This window comes from Panicum virgatum, chromosome 9K (genome assembly GCF_016808335.1).
Source record: "Panicum virgatum strain AP13 chromosome 9K, P.virgatum_v5, whole genome shotgun sequence".
NCBI classification, from domain to species: Eukaryota; Viridiplantae; Streptophyta; class Magnoliopsida; order Poales; family Poaceae; genus Panicum; species Panicum virgatum.
Window position 1 is genome coordinate 65,382,934 of NC_053144.1, and position 24,664 is coordinate 65,407,597.

The following is a 24,664-nucleotide window of genomic DNA, read 5'->3' on the forward strand; positions in this document are numbered from 1 at the left end:
GTCATTTGATGGCGGTTAAGAGAATCCTAAGATATTTGGTCTTCACTCCTAACCTTGGTTTATGGTATCCCAAAGGCTCATTTTTTGACTTACTTGGCTATTCTGATTCGGATTACGTCGGTTGCAAAGTAGATTAAAAGAGCACTACGGGGACTTGTCAATTTCTTGGCCGGTCCTTGGTAGCTTGGTGCTCTAAGAAGCAGAATTCGGTTGCCTTGTCCACGGCGGAGGCCGAGTATGTCGCCGCCGGTGCGTGTTGTGCACAACTCTTGTGGATGAGACAAATGTTGAGTGACTTTAGTTGTCATTTTGATGCAATTCCTCTATTTTGTGACAATGAGAGTGCAATCAAGCTAGCAAGCAACCCGGTACAACACTCCTGAACAAAGCACATAGATATCCGTCATCACTTCTTATGGGATCATGAGGCTAAGGGAGATATTGCTTTACAACATGTAAGCACCGACGGACAACTTGCTGATATCTTTACAAAGCCTCTAGATGAGTCAAGGTATTGTGCTTTGAGAAGTGAACTAAACGTCTTGGGTTTTCGTAACCTAGCTTGAATTACTACATACACTTGGGTGATTATAGATTAAATATTTCTCAAAATAAAAGGATCTTGAAAACTTTCAAAAAGTGTGATATTTATTTTATGAAAAGTTTGGATCTTCACTTTACTTGCTTGAGATCATTGTTCTCCTTGATTGATTGTTGGCTCATCTCTAGTCAAGTAATGTCTCTCACACCATTAGATCTCTCAAAATCTATTCAATTCAATTCATCTAGATCAAGCTCAAAGTGTGCCATATCTTTTCTGAGTCAGGGGGAGCCGGAGTCTCCGGCCCAGGGCCCGGATTCTCTGGACTGTCCGGATACTCCGGCCCTGAGGCCAGATACTCCGAGAGGTAAAACCTGGATTTATATACCGCGGGGGTCGGGATAAACCGTTTTCTTGGTTCTTTTTACTGCCGCCGCCGCCACTCTTCTCCTTCTCACTCTCACTCACGCCCTAGAGGCGATTTCAACCTTCCATCCATAAAGAATTCGTCAATCTTTGAAGGAAGGTTCTCCTTCCCTCTGGAAACTCCGAGGAAGCTTTGGATTTGAAGTTTCCGCGCTCTCAACGGCTCTCAAGGTATTTTGAACTTCGGATCGCCCGATCTCCCAATGTCGTAGGTTTCTTTGAAAGATCTTTAGGGCATCTCTTCCTAGCATGTGTAGGAACCTTTGACTCAAGTTTCATGCAATACCCCTGGCTAAATCCTCAGTTTTTGAAATCTAGGGTTTCGGGTGCTCGAGGCCGGATACTCCGGATATACACCCGGATACTCCAGACCCTCTGGGTCGGAGTTTCCGGACTGGACCACCCTATGCACATCTCTCCTTCCAAATCCTGGCTAGCTTTGGTCTTGATCTTGTACACTTTCATCTAGGCATGGTGAGACAACGTCCCGGAGAGACTATGGATGATGCGGTGCAAAGGAGGCAAAAGCGCCGCCATGACCCTCGCAATCAAAGGGAGGTTCCTCCTCCAAATCCATCAAGGGAACTTCGTCCTCGTCAACGTGCCGGCAAGGAACCTGCTGGAAGTAGCTCACGGAAGGAGCCAAGGAAAGCCCCCTACATCATGCAAGGTCAACTTGTGCCTCCTCCATCCCATGCGAATCCAACAAGGAGGGGCATTGCTCATGACATATGTCCTCATACTCCTCCGCGTCTACAAGTTAAATACTGCCCAGAGCAGCGCAACTATCCACACATTCCAAGGCTCAAGAGAGCCGGAATTGTTTATGGATTCGAGGTTGATATGGGAAGAAACTAATATAAGCAGGATGTGGCTCTTAGGGAGGCTTGCAAGGAAGAAGTATACAAATATCAGAAATGTGAAGGGCTTGAGACACGCTTTTGGTGCAAGCTTCATGAAGATTTCTACTCCTCAGTCATGATGCGTAAGTCTCGTGCACCCATTGTCCCTTGCAAGTACGTGGATTGGACGTACTATGAGAATATGAATGATCCATTCTTCAATGAAGCCATGAACAAGTGCAAGGAGATGGGATTATATGACATCATGAGTTTTAGATATGATTGGAATGAGGAGGTCTTAGGCCAGTTTCATTGCTCTCTTTACTCTGATGAAAGAGAGATTGCCTTCTATTAGACCACCGAGGGAGTCAAGTATGGAGTAGATTACATGACCTTCTCTCGGATTCTTGGACTTGGCTCTGAGGATGAGAAACGAGATCCTATTCATGTTGAGGAACAACTCAAGCCATATCAAGTGCCTACCTTGTTTTTCAATCTATTTGTGCTCAGGAAGGAAAGGCAAATTATCTCCTACCGGTCTACTATGCTTTGAATCAATTCTTTAGAGCCACCATTGATGCAAAGGATGGTGATTCGGCGGCACTTCGATACTATGATGTCAATCTTCTAGCCCGCACCTTGCCCGGTGGAAAACCTTTTTGCATCATGGACTTCATTTGGAATGAGCTGAGAAGGACCATGATTGAGGCCAAGAAGTCACTCCCTGCTGCTCCATACATCATGTATATGATTGAGAGGGTGACAAAGGTCACATTTCCTAAGATCGTCAAGCATGAGCCTCTTCATTTGCATGCCCGCTCTGGAGATGCACCACCACCTCCTCCATCTCATGCCGGGGCAACAAGAAACTCAAGATTTGATTCCTGCTCCAACTTCTTTGGGTGCCTCTTCATCGTCCTGTCACCGTCATCATGACTCATTTGTGAAGAGGGCCCTCCGTAGCTTGTTTGGGATGTGCAGGAACATTGCACAGGATGTCCATGAGAATGCTAGATCAATTAATGAGATTCGGGGTCATATGGGGCTTCCTTTGGATCCACACCGCGAGTTACCAGCTTTTGATGATCCCTTCGCCGAGTGGGATGCTACCGATGAGGCCGCTATTGCTGCTGCTCATGCTCTCCTTCCTCGTGCTCGTTGCCAAACTCGTTCTCCTCATCGCCGTGCTTCTACTTCCTCTCTTCGTGCCCCTCCACGTGGCCAAGAGATCTTTGATGAGGATGAAGAAACTGAAGAAGACGCACCCCTCGACTACCGCGAGCACCCCGACTCCACTGAAGATGAGGACACCTCCGAGGACGCCGCCCAAGATGAAGATGATGAGTAGATGGACTTCATGCTCTTTTTCATTTCCTTTTGGCACTTGATGACAAAGGGGGAGTGAAAATGCCATTTATGTACTCATTTGGGCATGTATCGACTTGTATCGAACTTATGTCATCTTTCATTCCGTTTTGAACTCCTGTGATCACTTGTAAGGACTATGTGGTGTGAGAACTCATGTATTGTGTGCTACTCTTTGCTTAGCTGTCGAATTTGAGTTTGTTCTAAGGAATTTCTGCTAGCATGTGACATAATTGAGCTGTGTGACTATCTGTTTTCTGTGTTTTGATTCAGCTGAGCCGGATACTCCGGGCCACAGGCCGGATTCTCCGGATTTTCTGCCCGAAGTCTCCGGGTCCTGCTGCCAAAACACATTTTTCTATTGAGTGGATAACATGGCATATGCATCACATGTGTTTTGCATACACCTGCTCACCCCACTGTAAAAGATATAAGGGTCTTCTGTGGTTCTCTTGTGTATTTTGCCATTTTTGACATTTGTAAGTCAAATTTGAAATTCAAATTCATGGCATACATTTAGGGGGAGCTCTTATGTGCTAGTTGTTTATCGCTTTATAATTATCAAATGAGCTACATGTGAGTTGTCATCAATCACCAAAAAGGGGGAGATTGAAAATTATCTAGGCCCCTAAGTGGGTTTTGGTGGTTAATGACAAAACACATGTGCATTTAATCGTGTAATTGAGCATGTGAGCAGGTGGTGAATTTGTATAAGTGAATCAAGTGACGATGTATGACCCCTCAAAAAGGAAATGAAAAGGCGGAGTTCAAGTTTACTCAAGAAATTAGATTTTATATTTGAAATTTGAGTATAGGAATGCCGTACTATCAAGAGGGACTTGATTCAAAGGTGTTGACTTGGAACTAGTGCTCAAGAGAACTTAGACCAACATTTGTGAGACACAAATACAACTCAAAAGAGCAAAAACAGAAGTTCTTCCCTGCCTAACTCGGATACTCCGGGTATAGGGCCGGATACTCTGGACCCCTTTGCCCGAAGTGTTCGGGTGACTGTTCCCGGGCTGAAATTTAGGTTTGCCCGGAGTCTCCGGACTTATACCCGGAGTCTCTGGGTAACCTTTCGCCCAACGGCTATTTTCTGGGTAAGGGGTACAAATACCCCCTCATCTCCTTTAGCTCACTCTCTTTTGCCCATTTGACGAGCTGAACATTTCCCTAAGCCAAGAAAGAGCTCTCTCACTCCCCTCTCTCTCTCTTCTTGAGTGATTCCTTTGAGGGATTTGAGTGAGAAGCAAGCAAGAGCAAGAATTCGTGCTAGTGAGTCTCATTCCGACCTCTTGATCACTTGGTTTTGATCAAGCCCGCATATTCAAATTTGTTACTCTTGGAGCCTCGTGCTCCTAGATGGCTAGGCGTGCTTGTGACTTCTCAACCACGATTGTGAGTTGCACAAGAAGTTTGTAAGCTCCATTCCATGCCGAGGAATCCATAGTAAGTGACCTTGGGCTTGAGATGTGATCTCGCCCTTGGGAGAGGAACATAGGGGTTCTTGAGCACTGTCTCTTGAATCCTTCCTCAACGGAGATGTAGCACCTTCGAATGTGAACTTCGGGAAACAAATTGCTCCCTCTTCCTCGTTGTATTACTTGTTTTCTTGCTATTTGCTTGTGTGACTTACTTTCTAGGGTTTGAGCTCGATCTACTCTTACACGAGTTTCTAGTGAGATTTGTTTGCTGGATATCAACCTTAAGGAACCCCTGGTACTCATTCTATAGCTCGATCTACTTTTCATACACTGATTTCCTGCAGTTTTCTTTCACGTTGTTTCATACCCGGAGACTCTGGATATAGCTCCGGATACTCCGGACACAAAACCCGGAGTATCCGGGCTTATACCCGAATTATCCGGGCTGAGTCTGCATCTAACAGGTTTTAAGTGTTTTTGAGCTGCAGATTGCCTATTCACCCCCCTCTAGGCATCTTAAGGTCCTTTCAGAGAGATTATGTTTCTGGGCTTGCGTTTTTTGCTGAGCGGGGTGTTATTCTCGGCCTTGGGCTGGTTCTTCGTGAAGTTCCTTCCTGGGCTTGCTCTGCTAGCTCTTGCAGGGCTTCATGGCTATACCTGTTCCACGGTCATGGGCTCGCATGCACCGGAATCTACATGTATGCAAATGTGCAATGTATTAATGATATGAATGCAACACTCATTATTACGTGCTCAAACAATTGCAAGATTAAATTCACAGATTTTGAACAATTATGTATTCATGTTTCACTGGTAAAGTCAACAAAATAAGATTATAAAAATTGGGTTTACATCAAAAGCAATTCCTACTAATGAGATATACTTTAAGGGAATAGTCATTTTGGCCCCTGAACTATCAAAACATCCAATTTAACCCTTAAACTTCTGATTTCCAACTCAATCTTGTCCATCCTCACAGATCGCTCGACACATGGACAGCTCAAGACGTAAAATAACTCTCTTACCCCTCCCTAATTCCTTTTCCTGGCGCCCCTTCACAGTGTTTCCTCTGTGTCTGTCGTTCCCTCCGTCTCCCTCTCTGCAGGCTACGAAGGAAACACTGGACACGGAGGAAACGCCGTGAATGGGTGCGCCAGGTAAAGGAATTAAGGAGGGGTAGGAGAGTCATTTTTGCATATTGAGTTGTCCATGTGTCTAGCAATCCATGAGGATGGACGAGATTGAGTTGGAGATTAGAAGTTTAAGGGCCAAATTGGATCTTTTGATAGTTCAGGAGGCCAATTTGAGCCTTCGGCGATTGTTCGGGGGCCAAATTGGCTATTCCGCCTACTTTAAGCAAGATAACTGCTATAAAACACATTAATTCACCAAAGGGCAGGGCTGCCATCCAAAGAGACATGGATATCATGTTTCAAAGATTCTATACAGAAAACCTTTACCAACAGAAGTGGTTCCATTTATTGTTTTTCTACTAGTTATTATGAAAAATAATATGTTAATACAACAAACAAGCAATAGATCTTAAATAGTATGGAAACCTTATATTCCACCTATACAAGTTTCATGCCACTCAGCTGATGGCCATGGATGTGGCTCTTTGCTAAATAGGAGTTGAGGACAGTGCCGTCCATTCAGGTAGTTTTGCTTAAAGTTAAATATAATATTAGAATTAATGTTCTACAGCAAATTACTATGGCTGAAGAGTGTTTTCTAGTAAAGATAAATGTTCTCTAGTGGTCCTAACAAAAGATATATTTTAACGATGTTCACTAACAAATTTTTCCTTTTTCATTCCGTTACTTTTTTTAGATTATTTCATTCCGTTACTAAAAAACCAGAGATAATTTGTTTTGAAATTCGTTTGGAAAAAAGGAGAAAAAAACGAAATAGTAATACGATGGGCCGACGAATGGTTAGGCCCATGTTTGGGTACGGCCCAACGCGCATCTCCTCGCGGGAGAAGCCTAGGGTTTTGAGGCGCTTAGTACGAAGATAAGACCCGCCCCTTCTCCTCCCTTTCTCCCCCTTCGCGCCGCCATTCCCAGACACCTAGCCCTAGCCCTATCCTCCTCCCCTTCGGGCCACCACCAAGCTCTCGCATCCCCATCCACCATGGCTGCGGCGGCAGGCGGAGGCGCGCCGCGGGCGCTGTCCCAGAAGGAGCAGGACATCCAGATGATGCTCGCCGCTGACGTCCACCTGGGCACCAAGAACTGCGACTTCCAGATGGAGCGCTACGTCTTCAAGCGCCGCACCGACGGTACGGAGCATTCTCCTCCCCATGTAGATCCATGTAGACAGATAGACAACCTCTGTTCATCCAGTTTTCCTTCCATGAGATCTCATGCGTAGTTAGGCCGTGAACTTGTGTCACCGTGCTTGTATCGTAAGCTAAGATTTTTAGCATTTAGCAGAAACAGATGTTCTTGGCACCAAGTGTAGCGGCATGAGGCTTCTAATGATAATCTAGTATTGATTGTGATCTGCGTTGCAGTGTCGTATTTAGCACCCTAGTTAACTCGCAAGCAGTGCTTTTGCTATTCCCAGTGCAGGATTTCATTGCACGATTTCATAGAGTGCATTTGAGTTCAGGAATGAAACAAGGTCCCCCAATGTTAAGTTTCATTTCACGATTTCATAGACTAGCCATAGCATTTAATTTTGAGGCATGTGATTGGGCGCAATTGCATGGAATGAAACTCTATAACCCCCAATGCAAGTTTCAACAAGTTTCATAGTCTTAGAAACAGTGTATACACATCCTGATGAAACTCCTTCCCTCTCTTTCTTCATAATTACCTTGCCATGTCATTGCAAATGCTGATGTGTCACTGTATTTAATACTCATGGTACCTCTATGAAACTTGAACTGGGATTAGCCTTAGTTGTGATATGCCTTCCTATTGATGTTTTTTTACTAGGCATCTACATCATCAACCTTGGGAAGACATGGGAGAAGCTCCAGCTGGCGGCGAGGGTAATCGTTGCCATCGAGAACCCTCAGGACATCATTGTCCAGTCCGCCCGCCCCTACGGCCAGCGCGCCGTCCTCAAGTTCGCTCAGTACACTGGTGCCCATGCTATTGCTGGGAGGCACACCCCTGGTACCTTCACCAATCAGCTCCAAACATCCTTCAGTGAGCCCCGACTGCTCATCCTTACCGACCCAAGGACTGACCACCAGGTGAAAAGAATTTCCATTTGAAAGTTCTGAGATATGCATTCGGTGGAACATGCAGTAGCCTGTGATGGTGACCAAATTGTTATGTGTAACTGTTTTGCAGCCAATCAAGGAGTCTGCTCTGGGAAACATCCCCACCATTGCCTTCTGTGATACTGACTCCCCCATGCGGTATGTCGATATCGGCATCCCGGCCAACAACAAGGGAAGGAACAGCATTGGATGCCTGTTCTGGCTCTTGGCAAGGATGGTTCTGCAGATGAGGGGCACTATCCTCCCTGGGCACAAGTGGGAAGTCATGGTATGCAAGCTTAGGATGCTTTTCAAATTGACATTAGACATGCAGTGCGTGCAGATTTTTTATTATCCTTGCATTCTTATGTGCTATGCTGTTTGCAGGTTGATTTGTTCTTCTACAGAGACCCTGAGGAAGCAAAGGAGCACGAGGAGGAAGCTGCTGCTGCCCCTGACTTTGCCGCTATCACTGATTATCCAGCGGCTGATCAGTGGGGTGGAGACCAGTGGACCTCTGATGTTGCTTGCACCGCCTGTTGCTGTTGGTGGCACTGGTGCTGAGTGGGGTGCTGCTCCAGGTATGTACTGATTGAATATCATCATTTTTGGTATGGAACCTGTGCTGAAATCTACCCTGTGTTCAAATGAAAGTTTTAGTCCACAATTTTCTCTGCTGGGAGTTGCTCGTCTACAAGTTTGTGGTTACACAAAGTGTTCTCATAATCTCTCTGTTTTTTTTTTCTTTGCAGCTCCAGTTCCTACTGGCGAAGGCTCGGATGCAGCTGGGGCTCCTGCACCCGTGGAGGGTGCTGTTCCTCCTGTTGTTGCTGCTCCGGTTGGTTGGGACCCAGCAGCCCAACCCACCGCCCAAGGCTGGGAGTAGACATAGGCAGTCCCTTTGTGGTGCATCTTGTGGCTTAAATTCAGTATTTTCCAAAGTATGAATGTCCAAAATCAGAATGCATCTTCTACATTTTTGCATTGAACCCTTTCTGTTCTAGGGCTATCTAGCTGAACTTGTTTTGCCCCCGTTCTGTTTTCAGCATTGCTGCTATGAGGGAGAGCTTGGGAAGATGTGGTATTAGTTTTTCTGTTTCTGTTGCTTGTATTCCATGGATCCCTGCGATGTGATGGTTCTATATAACATATCGAGTCAGTTGAGAAAATCTGGTTGCCATGGATTTTGTACTGTATAATTTTCCCAGTTGCTTGAAATTCGGTTCAGTTCGAATGAATGAGAATTGTCTTGCTGTCCTGTGCGGTTTGGGGAACTGAAGCCTGGCCATTGCATATTTTGAAATCTCAATGCTAGGCCTGTGCCCTCAATTTGCATGTTTCGAAAATTGGCGCTCCGCGATCGATATTTGATGAAGATGGATACAGTCTGTTCCATCGTGTTACAGGATTCATAGCTACGCGCAAGGAAAAATTTCTCGGCGAGAATTTTCCGAGAAAACCGAAAATCCTGTTTCTCGGCGGGGTCTGATTTTTTTATTTATCGCCCGAAATTTTCGGCCCTTTTGAATATCCGCCCAAACCAAATTGGTGCAGTCAAATATCAGGCCACCCCGCTGCCTCCTAACACTAAATCTTATTCATATTGCATTCCTCATCTCTCTCGGTCCCTCCACGACTTCATAGGAAGCCATGGCGATAGCGGTGGCCATATTAAACAGACTGTTTGTTGTGGCAAGAAAGTCATATTCATATGCATTGTTGTATCTTGTTTATACTATTAGATTGTTTGGAAATAATCTAGGTTACTTCCTGCATAAATTGAGATTTTTTTTTAAATTTCATCCGAAATCAAAATGGCAAATCCGATAATTTTCCGAGAAATCCGATAAATGCGTTTCTCGCTGACCTCCGGTTTTTTTTTCCTTACCGGTAAGGAAAACCCTGGCTACGCGCTGTGCAAACCTTTGTGAATTGTGATTCAACGGTGTGGCTGCCATCGTCACCTCGTGTGTAGTAGCTACGGAAGCCACGGGCTCGTATATCCTGAGGTGATCTATCTCATTGCTCGTGCATTTGATGCAATTACCCAATGTAGATAAATACAGTGATCTTTCGGCCGCTTCCGAAACGACCAATAGATAATGGTATGCATGCTTCAAGATGGTCAACCATTACTTGAGGGCTCAGGCAGCGCCTGCCTCCATATAAAACCCAACCCACCACCGCCACGGCCGGAGCACGCAGTTCTCGCTCAACATGCAAGAGAGGCCAGCAGCCATGGCCATGGCAAAGCTCGCAAGCTCTTCGCCCTTGGTCCTCGCCCTCGTCTTGGTAGCGGCGGCGATGGCCGCCGTGGCCACCTCTGACGCCGGCGATCGCCTGTGCCACGAGGACCTGATGAACGCCGCTGCGCACTGCCAGAACTACCTGACGCACCCTGCGGAGCCCAAGATCCCTCCGTCGGAGAAATGCTGCCGCGCCGTCGGCGACGTAACGATCCCGTGCCTCTGTTCGTTCGTGACCGAGCAGTTCGAGAAGGGGGTGTGCATGGAGAAGCTCGTGTTCGTCTTCGACTACTGCAACAACCCGCTCAGGCCGGGCTGCAAGTGCGGGAGTGAGTGATGTCTCCTTGCAGAATTATTTTCTGTTTATGGATTGGACGCTGCGCTAAGAGAAGAGGTTTTGGTCAAGATTATGCATGATCGATACTTATTTTTTATGTGTTTTTATTTTATTTTTTTTGCAGGTTACAAGGTTCCTCCGTTAGGCTTGGGTCTAGAAGGGAACGACTGCTGAATTTTGTAGTTCTTCAGGAGATTTCACCTAAGCAGGAATAGTTTCGTCTCAAGTCTCAACAACGAGATCAATGCGAATGTTGTGTTGAAATATTTGGGGGAAAAATAAAAAAATAACAGGTTTCAAGCTGTCTGCTCGTCGTGCCATTGCATCCCTTTCCTTTTTCTTAAAAATAAAAATATATAATCCCTTGACGTCTGAATTTCATAACCATTGACAACGAACATACTCTGCACCGTACAAACAGTTGATAAATGTACAATCGGGTTTCAAATGCGTAGACAAAATCTGCTGCCTATCTGTAGCTCTAACAAAGAAATCTTGGCCTCATTTGGTTTCTCCATGCTAGTTTCTAGGACGAATTTCTTTTATATGCATGGAGTACTAAACGAAATTTATTTGTAAATTTTTTTAAAAAATAGGTGTAACTTTTCGCGATAAATCTAATGACAGTAATTAATCCATAATTGGCTACAATGATACTACAGTAACCATGCTCTAATTGCGCGGCCAAAAATCTCATTAGATTTTTCAGGGTTCCTAGCGCAGGGATTCTAGAGTTGGTTTTATAAACTGCATTTATTTAATATCCTTAATTAGCAGTCAAAATTATTACAGTTCCTAGCCCTTACAACGAGAGAACATGCAGCTCGCGAGCTCTGACGCGTAGCATTGCGCCACATGGCATCAGATGTGTACCACATATAGCAATAAAAATGAAAATAGAGCTCTCCAGAACTGGACTGAAATAAGCAGCAAATATTTATACTTCTGTAACATACTATTTAGTATTTACAACGATAGTGTTCTTTATCGATAGTTCACTTTTTTCCTTTTTTTAGTATGATTTTTTTTCCTTTTTTCTTTTGATAATTTCTATGGAGAAAGGGGGGAAAAGGTAAGCTAAGCTAAAAGAATCAGATATCCTTTGGCCTATTTATTGTCTAAACTATGGTCAAATTCTTCACCATAGCAAATTGAATTCTGTACCCACCCCAGCCACCAACATCTGCTCGTCTGATTATCGACGTCATCAAGCCTTCAAGTGATCACAACCACGATGGTGCGAAGCTTCTCCCATCGCCGCCATCTCTTCAGTCTCGCTTCTTGCGCAGGCAGATGCGCCTAGCAGTCAGCCGTTTGATCTGATCTAGTTGTCAGCCATTTCCTGCTGCATCAAAATTTCTACAGTCACCAAGACAAAAAGATAACCACCTAGTAGCAAAGCATGCCTCCATTAGCGACCCAGTGCGCAAAGCGGTCAGAATAGTCCCTAGTGTCTGAGAGCTGGCTGCTTGAGCGAGACAGATCCGTGTCATCCCTTCCCTGCAAAAGTTGAAAAAGGTTCACAGCATGAAATTCGGATATAATGGGAAGCAGTGTGGCAGTAAGTTCAGTTGCTGATGATTCTCAGAGTTCAGATAGATATCTTGAGGAAAGGTTCAGTAACGACGCTAACCTCATCGACATGTCCTTGTTCGCTGTATGATGTAGATGATTCAACACTGATCTCATCCATAGGCGAATTGATCAGTGATGACCTGCAAATCATGATTTGGAACACCTTAACAATGCAAACAGAGTGGTACGAAATACAATTACAAACTAGTGCCAGCATATGTTACCTCTCGAAAACCTCCTCATCGCAGGAATTCCCCGAAGATGACAGCAAATCAAGATCAAGGAAATTCGAAGAATGTAACTCAGGGTAACCTAATCTTTTCAAATAATTCTGCCGCTCTTCTGACATGGAGTGCCTTCCTCCAGGCACAGTGCCATAGTTCATACTGAATACATATTAAAAAAACACAGTTATTTCATATTACATTCATGGAACGAACGAGTTTTCCAGTAGTCTCCAATTTCGTGTAAGGATTGACACACCTGGAGCTTGGGTTAGGTTCACATATGGAGATATCTGGTGCGGAATCAGAAGGCTCTCTAATATCATCCAGTTGTTGCATAGGGAGCAATCCTGTGTTTTCTCCATTGTTGCAGTTAGATACAGGTAAGCTGTTCTCCAACAGAATATTACCATCTGATAACGACCTCTTTATGAATGATCTGATGTAACGAGATAAGGATTGCTACATTAGAACAATCTGATGGACCCATACAAGAAAACTACAAACAAGACCATTGGTCTCCAATTAATACATCAATTGCATAGTTCGAAACCGTTCTCATGAAACAAGAAATGCTTATTTTCTTGAAACAGGTAACAAAACATATACGTTTTGTTCCTCCAAGTTCTCGAAGCCTAAGAATTTGCACTTCAAAATAAGGTCTACATCAATAACACTGCTACATTTCCATGAGACAATATGCTATTTTCACAGCTACAGAAAAGAACTTGCTGTAAGTGGTAAACCATCATATTAAAAATGTAAAATGTTTCCTAAATCCTAAAAGGTGTAAGCTGAGTATAATATAGTCATTTCAAAAGGTATTGAAAACTTATAATCTGCACCTTGCAATCTCTTCTTTTAAAGTTCCTTGCCTCACAATGTTGTAATGCTGATCTGAGTCCAGCTTCCACAATGCAGGTTTCCCTTGTTGAGGTTGAAAATGCCCTAAGAATCTGCATTTTTTACGACAGGCAAACCATTTTATGGTAAGCACAAATATAACACATAAATGTCGATGCTTCCCACTGGTTCTGTCATTCCTACCGGTATATTATTTTGCAATATATTGAGAAGCTTACACGTTTATAGCATCCTGCTTGTCGTTATCAGTGTAGGCGTTATTGTAGTAGCGTTGCAGGGTTCGAAGGAACTCCTGAGATTGGGTTGCTGCCTTCCACTGGCCTCTTTGCTCACAGAAGATCTGTGGCACATATGAGTAACATGGAAAATTAGACTGATGCATTACCTCCCCACATGAGTAGATGACGTTCAGACAATTTTTTTGACTTGCTGCAAGCTGATTCCTCCGGTCAGAAACGTCAAATATTACCGACCAGAGGGAATAATTCAAACAAGCAATTTGGAACAGTAAGGAATCTTTTTATAACCAGTTGATTTAAGTTGTTTACAGTTCAAAAAGAAATAAGCGCAGCATTATGAGTTGTACTCTTCAGTAGTGAATGTTACCAGAGTAAGCTAATATAACACGAGATATACCTTGTTGTGAGCGGCAGAACCACCATATTGAATAGCTAATGTATCACCCATCCGTTCATAGAAATCCATCAGATCATCAGCCAGAGGAGCATGCAATTCAATTTTAGGTGATTCAATAAGCCCCAGCGCATGAAGTTGACGCCCTAAAGCAGCTAAACCGTATGCAAATTGTGCAACATTTGTGCGGTCCAAGCAGTCTATGCAATTTGTCCTGAGGACACCCTTCTGTAACAAAAGAGGTACCAACTTAGCTATGCATTCGCTTTGATCACTGCTACATTTGTCATCACTTGGTTTGGCAACGGTTCTTTCGCCACTGAAATAAATGGATAAAAGGTATTAGGATTGCCGAATGAGCACTTACAAATAAACGAAAAATAGTGACCTCTAATATATGAATTTGACATAAAGACTTGCAGAAAAAATGTTGAAAAACCGATTTTGGTGAAGGTGCATATTCTTTAATGAATTTGGTTTAGAATGTTTCTAAGCAGACCAGAAGCTACCTTGGGGCATCCTCAGATTTTGCTGATGTACTTATTTCGCAGTGGAGGAATTCAGTTAGATCCAACACATCGGATGCCACCTTGTTCAACAGTGCAAGCACATTGGTGCCTTTCCTGAAAGTATCATGTAGTACTTTGCGTAAGGTGTACAAGATAATCGACTTACATAGCAAGAGCGATCTTACAAAAGATTCGCTTGGGACACAATACATTACCTTCGAGAAAGCTTACTCAGATCCATGTGTAAAAATTTTAGACGTTTGTCCTCTGTTAGCCCCTTATTAATGTAATGGATAGCCTTTGCAAATTCTGCACGGAGCAAAGATTCACGAGGCTTCTTCTCACGGGTCTGATAAAAGACAATTAAGGGATCCAAAAGGAATATTCAGATTTACGACAAATAGCAAAAGGCTATCAAGTTGGCGAATTAACTCTTAGATATAGAAGTCAGGGGCAATATAAGCAAAAGACTAGACACATCATTCATGTCAAAGATGAACAATGTTGATGCTGCACTTGCCTTTATTAAGTTCAAGATGATTATCGGATTCCCATATCTAAGTGCAAGGTTCTCAAAATGAAGGCGGGTTGCCTTGTAGTCCACATCGGGTTTTACTGCAACAGAAAGGTAATTGGAATATCAGGTGAGACAGTCAAGATATAGACTCATAACAAATTTAACAGAAGAACCTACATATGATATCTGGTCTAATATTAAGTCTTGAAGTTTCCTGAAACCAGACAAGAGGTATTGATCCTCTATGTTGTACAACAGAAGCCATCTGACTTGGGATTCCATCAGATGTGTCTTCAAAAACAATCTGTTCAGTCTCAACATCATTGGCGACCCTGCCCTTTTCATTAACACCTCGTTTCAAGAATCTAAAATCAAAATGGGCAAAGAAGTATTCAGAAAGTGGATAACAAACTACTATTGAGATGAAAGGAATGTGGAATTGGCTACTTATAAATGTAATTCTTATCTTAAACTATAAATATGAAGGGTAGAAGTTGTAACACAAACCTTGTTCCAGCAAAATGGCGCGAGCGCCTGGCTATAAGTGTCAACCAAAAATCCTTCCCTGATACTGAGAGCTTCGACTGCCAAACCAAAGCAAGTGTATTAGCATGTCTCATATGGCAATTGGTTTGTAATTCCAATTTTACGATATACTTTTGTGGTCCTTGAACTAGGATCATGAGACAGTGCTCAACACTTGCTAAGGAACGTCAAAACAGATAAAATATAGCAGTGTAATTTCATAACTAAGCATTAGCGGAACAATTAAATTGTCCAGACTATATGATGCTACTCCCCCCCCCCCTAAAAAAAAAGACTATGATGCTACTCTGTATCAGCAGCATACAAAACATGAATTAGAAGAACTGAATAAAAAACAATAACAGTCCGCTGAGACTTACGAGCAAATGTTTGACTCAGGAAAGCCTCAAGCAGCTCAAACTGAAAAATGTCAGCAGGTTGTACAAAGCCATGCCTTTGCAAACCCTTTATTTCAAGCTTTCACTATATGTCAGGGCATGAGACGTAGAGTGAAACACGTAAGTTAGTTGGGTGGCATTGAGTTAGCTGCAGCCCTACTTGTGGTCTTCGATGATGTATGACAGTACTGGTGATACGGATAAGCTCATTAATCAGAATTTTGAAGGAAGGATCAATTAACACACTAACAAAAGAACTTTTAACTTATTTGTCCCAAAAAGAACATACCTGTTTAAAAAATCCATGGACTAAGGCAACAGTCCAACTGGTATTCTTGAGATGATTCCGGACTGCCCGTGTCAGAAATTCATTCCATACAAACATTGTTTCATAAACAACCTGTCCAGTATTCTTCTCGGTTATGTTCTTCTGAAGGCTGCGCATGATGTTGTAAGAGTAGCTGAAGAAGAAATCCTTTGAAAGATCAACCGAGCAAAGTAGGCGCTTATATCTACAGAAAATGTGAGACAAGAACATAAATATTTTCGGAAACTTTGAAACTTTTAGCATATATCAGAAAATGAAAATTATAAATAGAATGCCACTAGAGCAAGAAAATCTGAAACTTTTCTATATACCTCCAACCACATGAACACCTTACTTAAGGCTCAGAACTGCAAGAATTCACATGATGTATACTGGCTATACGAGTTGGATGTATATTGTTTCTCAACAAGTAAATTTATAAACATAGGAGAGATGTGAACAAATATTACTCTATCACCATTTAATTGAACAAAATCATGCAAATGATTGCCCGTGCTCTACTGGAACATGAATAATGAAGACAATTTAGTATGTCATCATGCAAACTGACGCAAAACAGGGCAAACAAGGCGGAGAAAGTACACCGACACCAAAATTGCGTCTTAACACAACATAGCAACAGAATGAGCTCAAGATTCAAATATGTGGAAACGAAAACAGTGAACAATGAGATAAACGAATAAAAAAGCTAGAAAATATACACTAGAAAGCAAGCCGGCATTTTTTATATTGTTAAGAACCACTGATGGCATTACAACAGGCAATACACAATATTTACATGTTGAAAAAATAAAAGACCTGTTCTCATCCCTAGAATAAGCCACGTTGGGCCAGACTATAACACTTGGAATTGCGATCATTTCGCTCTTGCCAATGGAATAGATCTCATGGCCGCATATTGTGCCAACTTTCCTTCTCCTGGTTATTACAACCATGTAATAAGGACCAAGAAACTTTACAAAACCTGAATAAGCAAAGAATTAAATGTTATAATTTGACAAGAAAAGCTAGAGAGATGTGATTCATGTGTTCAGGGAGCGTCAGCTCATGTTGCATTACCAACTATTCCATAGCATTTTGTGACGAATTTCAGTCCACCAGTCAACCTATTCCCCTCATGAATCCGCCAGAGCAGTTCTTGGCATTCATTCTCTGTGTAACTAGTTGGATCCTCCTCGACACCCAGCTCAGTACACTCCAAGCGATCAATCTTTAGCACCCTCCAGTGACTCCTGCTCTTGTCTCTTCCAATAAGATAAAATTTCTACACCAAAGAGGCGTAAACATATTAACAGCAAACAGTTGGACATTAGATAAAATGCATATAAGTTTCAACATTAAAACCATCTCCAGTAAATCAATGAAACAGTCCGCTAGGGACAAATATCAAACAACACCTATATCGTCTAATGTACAAGTATCCAAATCTTCATGTCCAAATCGTAGAGCTAGCTATCCTTGAAACTTTGAAAAAAAAATTGTGCATACAAAATCGGTAGCTGAAAGCTTATAATTTGGCATTGGCTTCACAGTATAAGTTAGAAGGCTGTTACACAATAGGAGTAAATCTACATAATAGTAAAACTGAAACATCATTCGAGCAAACGTTAAATATGCCTGAAAGAATTGCAGAGAATAGCAAAAGAAGGAACAGCATTTTTTTTTCATTATCTTGCCTCCCTGCAAAAGAAACAAAACGAAGGATCTTCCTCTACTTTTTTGCAGCCCTTTACCCTTTCCAACAACCTAATTAAACTGAACCTATCGTAAAGGACATCCATCACGCGGTTCTAGCATTAAATCACACAAGAATTCAATCAACCATTTTACCGGGGGGAAAAACACAAACCCATTGCAACAAGGTCAAACACAGGATGTTTACTAATATAACAAGATCTCCAAGTTCGGAGCCGAAACAAGATTTGCAAGAGATCCGTACCGATCTGGTTTCGTAGAGCCGAAACTTTTGGAGGAATTTGCCACCCGTCATAGCCTCCATCGGATCAGATCGACAAATGAACACCAGTCCTCACCGAGAAATTGAGAAAAAACAAAGACACACCGTGGTCGCTCAGCTCCTCGTCGGCTGCTTCAAGTAGAGCATCTTCGTCGCTTACAAACACAAATGCTCCAGGAGAGAGAACCCAATGAAAGCTCCCACCTTTCGGATCAGACGCCCAAGCCGTGAACAAACGGATCGAAATCGATACAATTCAACCCCCACGACGAAGATTCCCCCACAGTTGGATCTGCGCAGGGCGCAAGACCCGGAAACTAAATAAATCGATGCAAGACCGAGCACCAAGAAGAGAGATTTCCTTTCTCTGAGCTCGGCAATAAGAGATTTGTTGTGGAGTGGAACGGGAGGATTGCGCGCATACAACGCCCGCGGGGAGCTGTGTCAGCAGTAGACGAGGCTAAATACTCTGGAGGGGCGGGGATGGAGGAAGGAGGCAGCGCAGAGCCACATGAAACTGGCTGGCGACGACGGCGTCGTCCCCAAAAACACCACGCAACGGCGAGCGCGAGTGGCCGGGCAAGGGGCAAAACCGTGTAATCATTGAAGGAACAGTATCTTCTTGGTATCTTTTGGTGCTGGCTCCGGTCCTGCCCTGCGGTTTAGTTTGTGAACAATTTTGGTTTCGTCTCGTCCCAAGCGGAAACCGGTAAATGCCAGCTTTTTGCGGCATGACGGAGAAAAAACGATGCCACTCCGTTATGAGCCGTAACAAAAGCATCTGTAATGTATTTAGACAAGTACTTGTTTAGATATATAAAAGATACAATAAATCTGATACTTAGATAGAAATGCTTATATTCTGGGACGGAGGAAGTATTTAATTTTTTCTTTCATCAAGCAACGATGCATTTATTTTCCTTCCAAAAATAATACATGCATTTTTTTCTATAAAACAACAAATAATGAAGCAATTATAGGTGAATGCATGTGCAAAGAAAAAAAAAAGTGTATGCCAAAGAAAAGTAATAAGTGGTACAAGAGGTGGGTATAGAAAATTACTGGTGTAAAAAGTATTAACATATTTCTTTTATCAGAAAATGGGTTTCCACCTCCTTTCATTTTTCTTCTATAAGAAAATGGGTTTCCACCTCCTTTCGTCAAATTTCTGGATCTGACAAGCTGGACCTTCGTGAGGGACATAGTAGGCATAATCTTGATGTTTTTTTTTTGAAAGAGAGTTCATCCTGCTTACAGAGGAAGCAAATATTTCTAATCTTGGTGGTTTCATTGTTTCAACTTTTATAGTATAGATATAGATTAAACTAACAATTATCCCAGATGGAAAACATTAATGATGGAAACAATTGTCTTGGAAAGAACTCATAAACGATGCGTTAGTTTATTTTTTCCTTTTTTCCCGCAAAAAGGGGAAAGGCTATGACAATTTAAAACTTGAACAATAGTATGAACCTGGATTGAACTGCCGGTGGGACTTTAGGAAGTGGGTTTCAGGTTCGTAGATGAGCAAACATCCCATACGGTACTATTAATGCAGTACTGACGGACAAGAGAAGAGAGAAGAAGCGTGCAAGCAAGATGACACTTAGCTTTCTGAAGAGGGACCAGGAGCTGGAAAGCTACTTCATCTCAATTCCTCCTGAAAAGATGAGCTGATTCATGATACATCACTAACCAGAAGGATGGTAATCAGCTGGTCAACTCGCGCTTGAGGCAGGAGGAGCCTTTTCCTGCAAGATTATAGTGTACTTCGCTCAGTCATCGCACAATTACTGCATACAGTATATGGAATCTATCGTTGTTACTGTTTAGTGCAGTTCACAGTCAAATCACCCAACTACCTGAATTGACAACGAACTCTTGTGACCTTTGCCTGTGTGGAGTGACCAGCACCACCGGTCTATTTGTTCCCCAGGACCACATACATGATAAATCTTTTCCTCGCTCTCTGCTCTGAGAGCAAGAAAATGAAAATAAAAATGGCAGCACATCGATGAAGCGTGTGCTCAAGAAAAAACCAGCATCTAATTTCGGCCATTCGGTGGAGAAACATGGGCGATCGATGATTAAGCAGCCTTCAGACACAGACACACAGTGCTTATCTTCAATCCAGCACATCAACATCGCCGTGCATGATCCAAAGACCTCTCTCTCTCTCTCTCTTTTACATGGTTGCAGTTTAACCCCTTCAGTTGTCTCTGCTCGTAGATTCCATCCAGTTGTAAGGTGTTGGGTTGCAGGGCAACATGAACACGAGCTCTGAATCTCGTACATGCGTTGGCGATAAGCCTCCTTTTTCTGGGTTCGCCGTCGCCTTTGGGCTCCTGTTTTCGTCTCTCTTTTGACCTGCTTTGTTTTCTTCTTCTTCTTCTTTTCAGAAAAAAAAAACCCAACGGTATTGTTTTGGTTTGTTTATCCTCGGCAGACACTGTGGAGTGTGAGGCGTTTGCGTTTGCTATAGGTTAGGTGTGCGTCCCCTTCCCTCTTTTCCACACGGATTTGATTTGAAGGGGAATAAGTGGCCGTGAGCATGGCCATGTAGCATGGCGTGATGGACGCCATGCTAGAGGCAGGGAGCCTCCCTTTTGCACGTCCCTTTTTTGGTAGGTAGCTTGCTCTGGATGCAGCAAGTCCACAATTATACACACTTCTTTTCACCTGTTTTTCATATAATATATATGTCGTTTTCTTTTGAATTTCAGAGACGGATGGACAGTAAAATTCCGAGGTTGGAAAAGTGTTTCTTCACCTCTTGCTAGCCCGTGAACACTGACATTTGCAGATTCCGGGAGTTTGCAGATAGAAAGGGCGATTCTTGTCTGTTGCCTGCTACTGCAATTGCCGGGGTTTTTTTTTTTTGAAAGATTGTCGAAAAGGTCCTGAATGTCCCAGAATCCTCAGAAAGCTGCCAGTACCAAGATCAATCTGGCTTGAGCTCAAGAGGTAACTCCATGGGCTATGGGCTATGGCCGCATTACGACGAGACGACGGCTTCCGTCACTCCTGCCTTTGCTGTGAGCTTAGCAAGTACTCCCTTCTTTTCAAATTTTAAATTGTAAGCCATTTCAATTTTATTGAAGACAAACTACTTTTATATTTGACCAAAATTATAAAAAAATTATATAGATTTATAGCACCAAATAGATATTACTATGGGAGAATTTTCTTAATGATTGAAAAAATAAGAGCCGTCCATCTTGCAGGATCGTACGGTGGTCGACGTAGAAAGTACCTGAAAGTATCTAGATTAAAGCACCTAAAAATGAGTGGAACTGAATACCCTTAACGCAATTAATTGGATTTTTGAAGACACCTTCAATGGATCAATGGCCATGAAAAATTCTAAGGAAAAAGTAGCTGATCTGATACTTTACAATCATTGTAACAGAGTTTTATTTAATGAAAGTATATTTAATGAAGAATCTAATGATACTTATTTGATATTATAAATGTTAGTATTTTATTATATAAATTGGTCAAACTCGAAATATTTTGACTCTCCAAGAAAGTTAGAATGACTTACATTTTGAAACGGAGAGAGTACTATTAGTGTCTGAAGAAAAGAAAATGATTCTATTGTGCATGGGCCATCCCATGAGGTGGCGATTCACTTGTAAATGTTCAAGATCGGGATATTCCTATTTCTAAAAAAAAGAATGAGGTGGCAGTGACGATGAGGAAGGCTACGAGCCTGTGATTTAGATGGTTCACCAAGCTGCCAATCCCAGCTCCACCTGTCACAAACCTTCCAGCTTCACAAACAGGGCTCATCGTCAGTTGAGCACGTGGAACATGCGTCTCTCTACTCCACCTAGACTAGTGGCTGCCGCCGGCAACAAAATTAGGAGTATCCACCAGTCTCCGTCGTTCAGACTTGCACGCACACGTACACCCAGGTCCAGGCCATGTAACACATGTACGTTGCGTGCGCCGCACCGCCTGCGTGTCGTGCGCCGCGCGCGCTTCCGGCCGATCACTCTCCGTCCCTGATCTTCTGATGATGAGCCATCGCACAGGACAGTCCGATCCAAGCGTGGCCGTGTAAAATAAAGGGCCCTTTTGTTTTGCCGTTCTGAACGTTGAGGAGGAACAGCGGCGCGCCTGCCGAACGGGCTCGGCGTCCTCTCGCTCGTCCGGTGCTCTGATTTGGACGCGGCGCTCCATTCTTGAAAGCTCTGGCCAGTCTTGTTTCCTTGCGGTGTAGGGAGAACATAGGCTAGCTACATGGCTGCACGCGGACCCATCTCGATCCTCCTATATCGTCGAGATTTTGTTTTTGTGGTGAATATATTTATTTATTATATATAGCATCCAGATCTTCAAGTGATCTGAATGAACAGCGTGCACGAGAGAAACGAGTGCCATGGTCATTGTGGGTGGAGCGTTTCAACCATCTGACGCAGAGGAGATCGGTTTGCGTACGTACGTGTATTGGAACCGGCCCCCGCAGGGAGTCAACCGTTTGGTCATTCAAGTACAGAGCTCCAATCCAAATAAACAAACTAATCTGAACACTAGCTGTATTACGAAATGCTAGTAAATGTTTCGCGCACTTAGCCACGAAGAATACTACAATATACACACCAGCTAGAAAACAGCAAACAATAATGAGAAATGTCCACTTGAACATGTCATGTATAGACCTGATCATCCGTCGGATCGGTCGGATCAAAAGGAACCTGCGGTTTTTTTCCTTAGCCCCGAGCCCGACCCAGAATATGATCGGGTCGGGTAAAATCCAATTTTTTGTGTATAATTTTTGGGTAGGTCCCTTCGGATTTGTTGGGTCGGACGGTCCATCATCAGGTCTAGTCATGTACTCCCTCCATTCAGTTTTGATTAATATATTTTCATATGACACAATGACTAAGGGCACCACAAATGTGCTTATCAATTTAATAAATGTCACATATTTTTTTTGTTGGTCCTCCAATGTTTTAACGGAAAATTCCTTGTAACTAGTTCTATTTATTGCCATATCTCATGTCAATAGTAAATATAGCTATTATTTTTAAACATTTAAACTTTTGAAATATATAGAGTCCATTGGCCCACACTAGCTAGTCCGCTAATATATAGAGTCCCATAATTAATTGACCGAACAAATTAAATTAAATTAAATCTCTCATCTCTGCGTCGTTGCTACCGGCCGATTCAGCTAGCAAGCTCTCTCAACAACCACAAACATGCTCCATCGACCTGCCCAGCCGGGTCGCTCGCGCTAATTGATTTTTCCTTTGTATGCTTCTTGCGTCCCTTTCGGATCGCACGGTCAAGTCAATACTGGTTGGCTAATATAATATAATTCAATCGCGTTGTAATTGTAATATAATCGATCCTTTTTTTAGTTTTTCATGTACAAGTTGAAATGTTATTAGTTCAAATTTATCGGGGTGCCATAGGACACCATAATTCAAGTTAAAAGATACGCCAAAAACCTTTTTATGACTACTTTATATGTTAGGAGAAACACAAAACTGTATGAATAAACTCCAAGATGAAAATTTCTTTAAGTACTTATCCAACATAAGGCATCATTAACATGTCACTCAACAAAATCTGAACTTAAACTCGACTTGTGCATATAGAGAAATAAAAATAAAAGACAAATCATACTAAGAGGCACGTCACACCAATTAAGTGGATGAAGCAGATAAAATAGATTATTCAGAGTAATAAAATGGACTTCTTATTCCACGAAATGATGACACGGTGCCAAGATGGACAACTCATACAGATAGATGCTGGATGCAAGAGATGATTAATTCGGGTCTCCTGCATTCACGGCTCCTGCATGCACCTGGACACAGCAGCGAACCGACCTAGCTAGCTAATCCTACCATTAATTATTAATTTTGTAATGGGAATTTACCATGTGATTTCATCCTGCAGTCTTTGATTACGGTTCGTGAGAGCAGCGAGCAAGGCAGCACCTAGCAGTTAGTTCCGACAAACGTAACCGCCAAAAGCGCGGTTTCTATCGTCCTTGCTACCGGTTGGAGCAACTAGTAGCTAATAGTACTGTACTTAGCTATACTTATTTGTGCTCAAGTTGATCGATCGATGAGTGCACGGATGTGGGGGATCGGAGGAGAGAAAAGATATTAAAAACTATCTGAAACAAGGCATGTCGCCTGCGGCCTACAACCAATCTGGCCGGGTCGATCGATGCGCCACCTCATCGCTTGCCGAACGCGTGGTTACTTCTTCAGTACTAATCTAATCTGACAAGTAATCTCTGGACATACACAGACAGAGGAGAATAGATGGTGATGGAAGCCAAATAAATCCGCGCGCGGCTAAGCTGATGCTGATGACCTGGCCGTTTCTTGGACGGAACTGCTAAGTGCCAACCGGCGATTAGCCTAGCTCCCCCCCTCCCTGCCGGCGATTAGCCGGACTGGGGAATGCTGACTTGGCTCGGATCGGCCGGGCCAATGGGGATGGGTGGCGTCAACGTACGGACAGCTGGCCCGGCGCTCGTGGCCATCAACTTGGCAGGTTAATTTGACAAATACTAAAATAGCCTGATGGCTGCTCTTGAGGTTGTTGGGTACTTGGGTTGGAGGGAGAGCAGTAGACTACTACCACAGTACAGATTCTTCGTGCCATCGGCAGTTAGCATTATAAAATAATGTGCTAGCTGCTGGTGCTGGGTAAACCTGCTGCTAACCTGCAACCGAAGCCGGCATGTGCTCTAGTCTTGTGTAGCTGA

At 43.0% G+C, this 24,664-nt stretch overlaps 2 protein-coding genes and 1 pseudogene across 3 annotated transcripts; 2 read left to right on the forward strand and 1 right to left on the reverse strand.

Annotated features, from left to right (window-relative positions):
- The first annotated feature begins 6,622 nt into the window (after window positions 1-6,622).
- On the forward strand, window positions 6,623-8,999 carry LOC120647098 (annotated as a pseudogene). Its single transcript, XR_005664684.1, has 5 exons — window positions 6,623-6,882; window positions 7,544-7,806; window positions 7,907-8,104; window positions 8,203-8,396; window positions 8,568-8,999. The product of XR_005664684.1 is annotated as a 40S ribosomal protein SA-like (transcript).
- Window positions 9,000-10,053: 1,054 nt separating this feature from the next.
- Window positions 10,054-10,572, forward strand: LOC120648246. Its single transcript, XM_039924977.1, has 2 exons — window positions 10,054-10,390; window positions 10,523-10,572. The coding sequence occupies exons 1-2, from the start codon at window positions 10,054-10,056 to the stop codon at window positions 10,570-10,572; spliced, it is 387 nt and encodes a 128-aa protein (XP_039780911.1).
- A 739-nt stretch (window positions 10,573-11,311) lies between these two features.
- Window positions 11,312-18,560, reverse strand: LOC120647100 (phosphoinositide phosphatase SAC2-like). The gene is made up of 16 exons (XM_039923726.1): window positions 17,911-18,560; window positions 17,031-17,235; window positions 16,770-16,935; window positions 15,933-16,155; window positions 15,228-15,304; window positions 14,898-15,085; window positions 14,724-14,818; window positions 14,419-14,552; window positions 14,204-14,317; window positions 13,698-14,013; window positions 13,280-13,401; window positions 13,043-13,153; window positions 12,457-12,636; window positions 12,198-12,359; window positions 12,032-12,113; window positions 11,312-11,898 (listed from the first exon to the last, which is right to left on the reverse strand). The coding sequence occupies exons 1-16, from the start codon at window positions 17,968-17,970 to the stop codon at window positions 11,788-11,790; spliced, it is 2,346 nt and encodes a 781-aa protein (XP_039779660.1). The 5' UTR covers window positions 17,971-18,560; the 3' UTR covers window positions 11,312-11,787.
- Window positions 18,561-24,664: the final 6,104 nt, after the last annotated feature.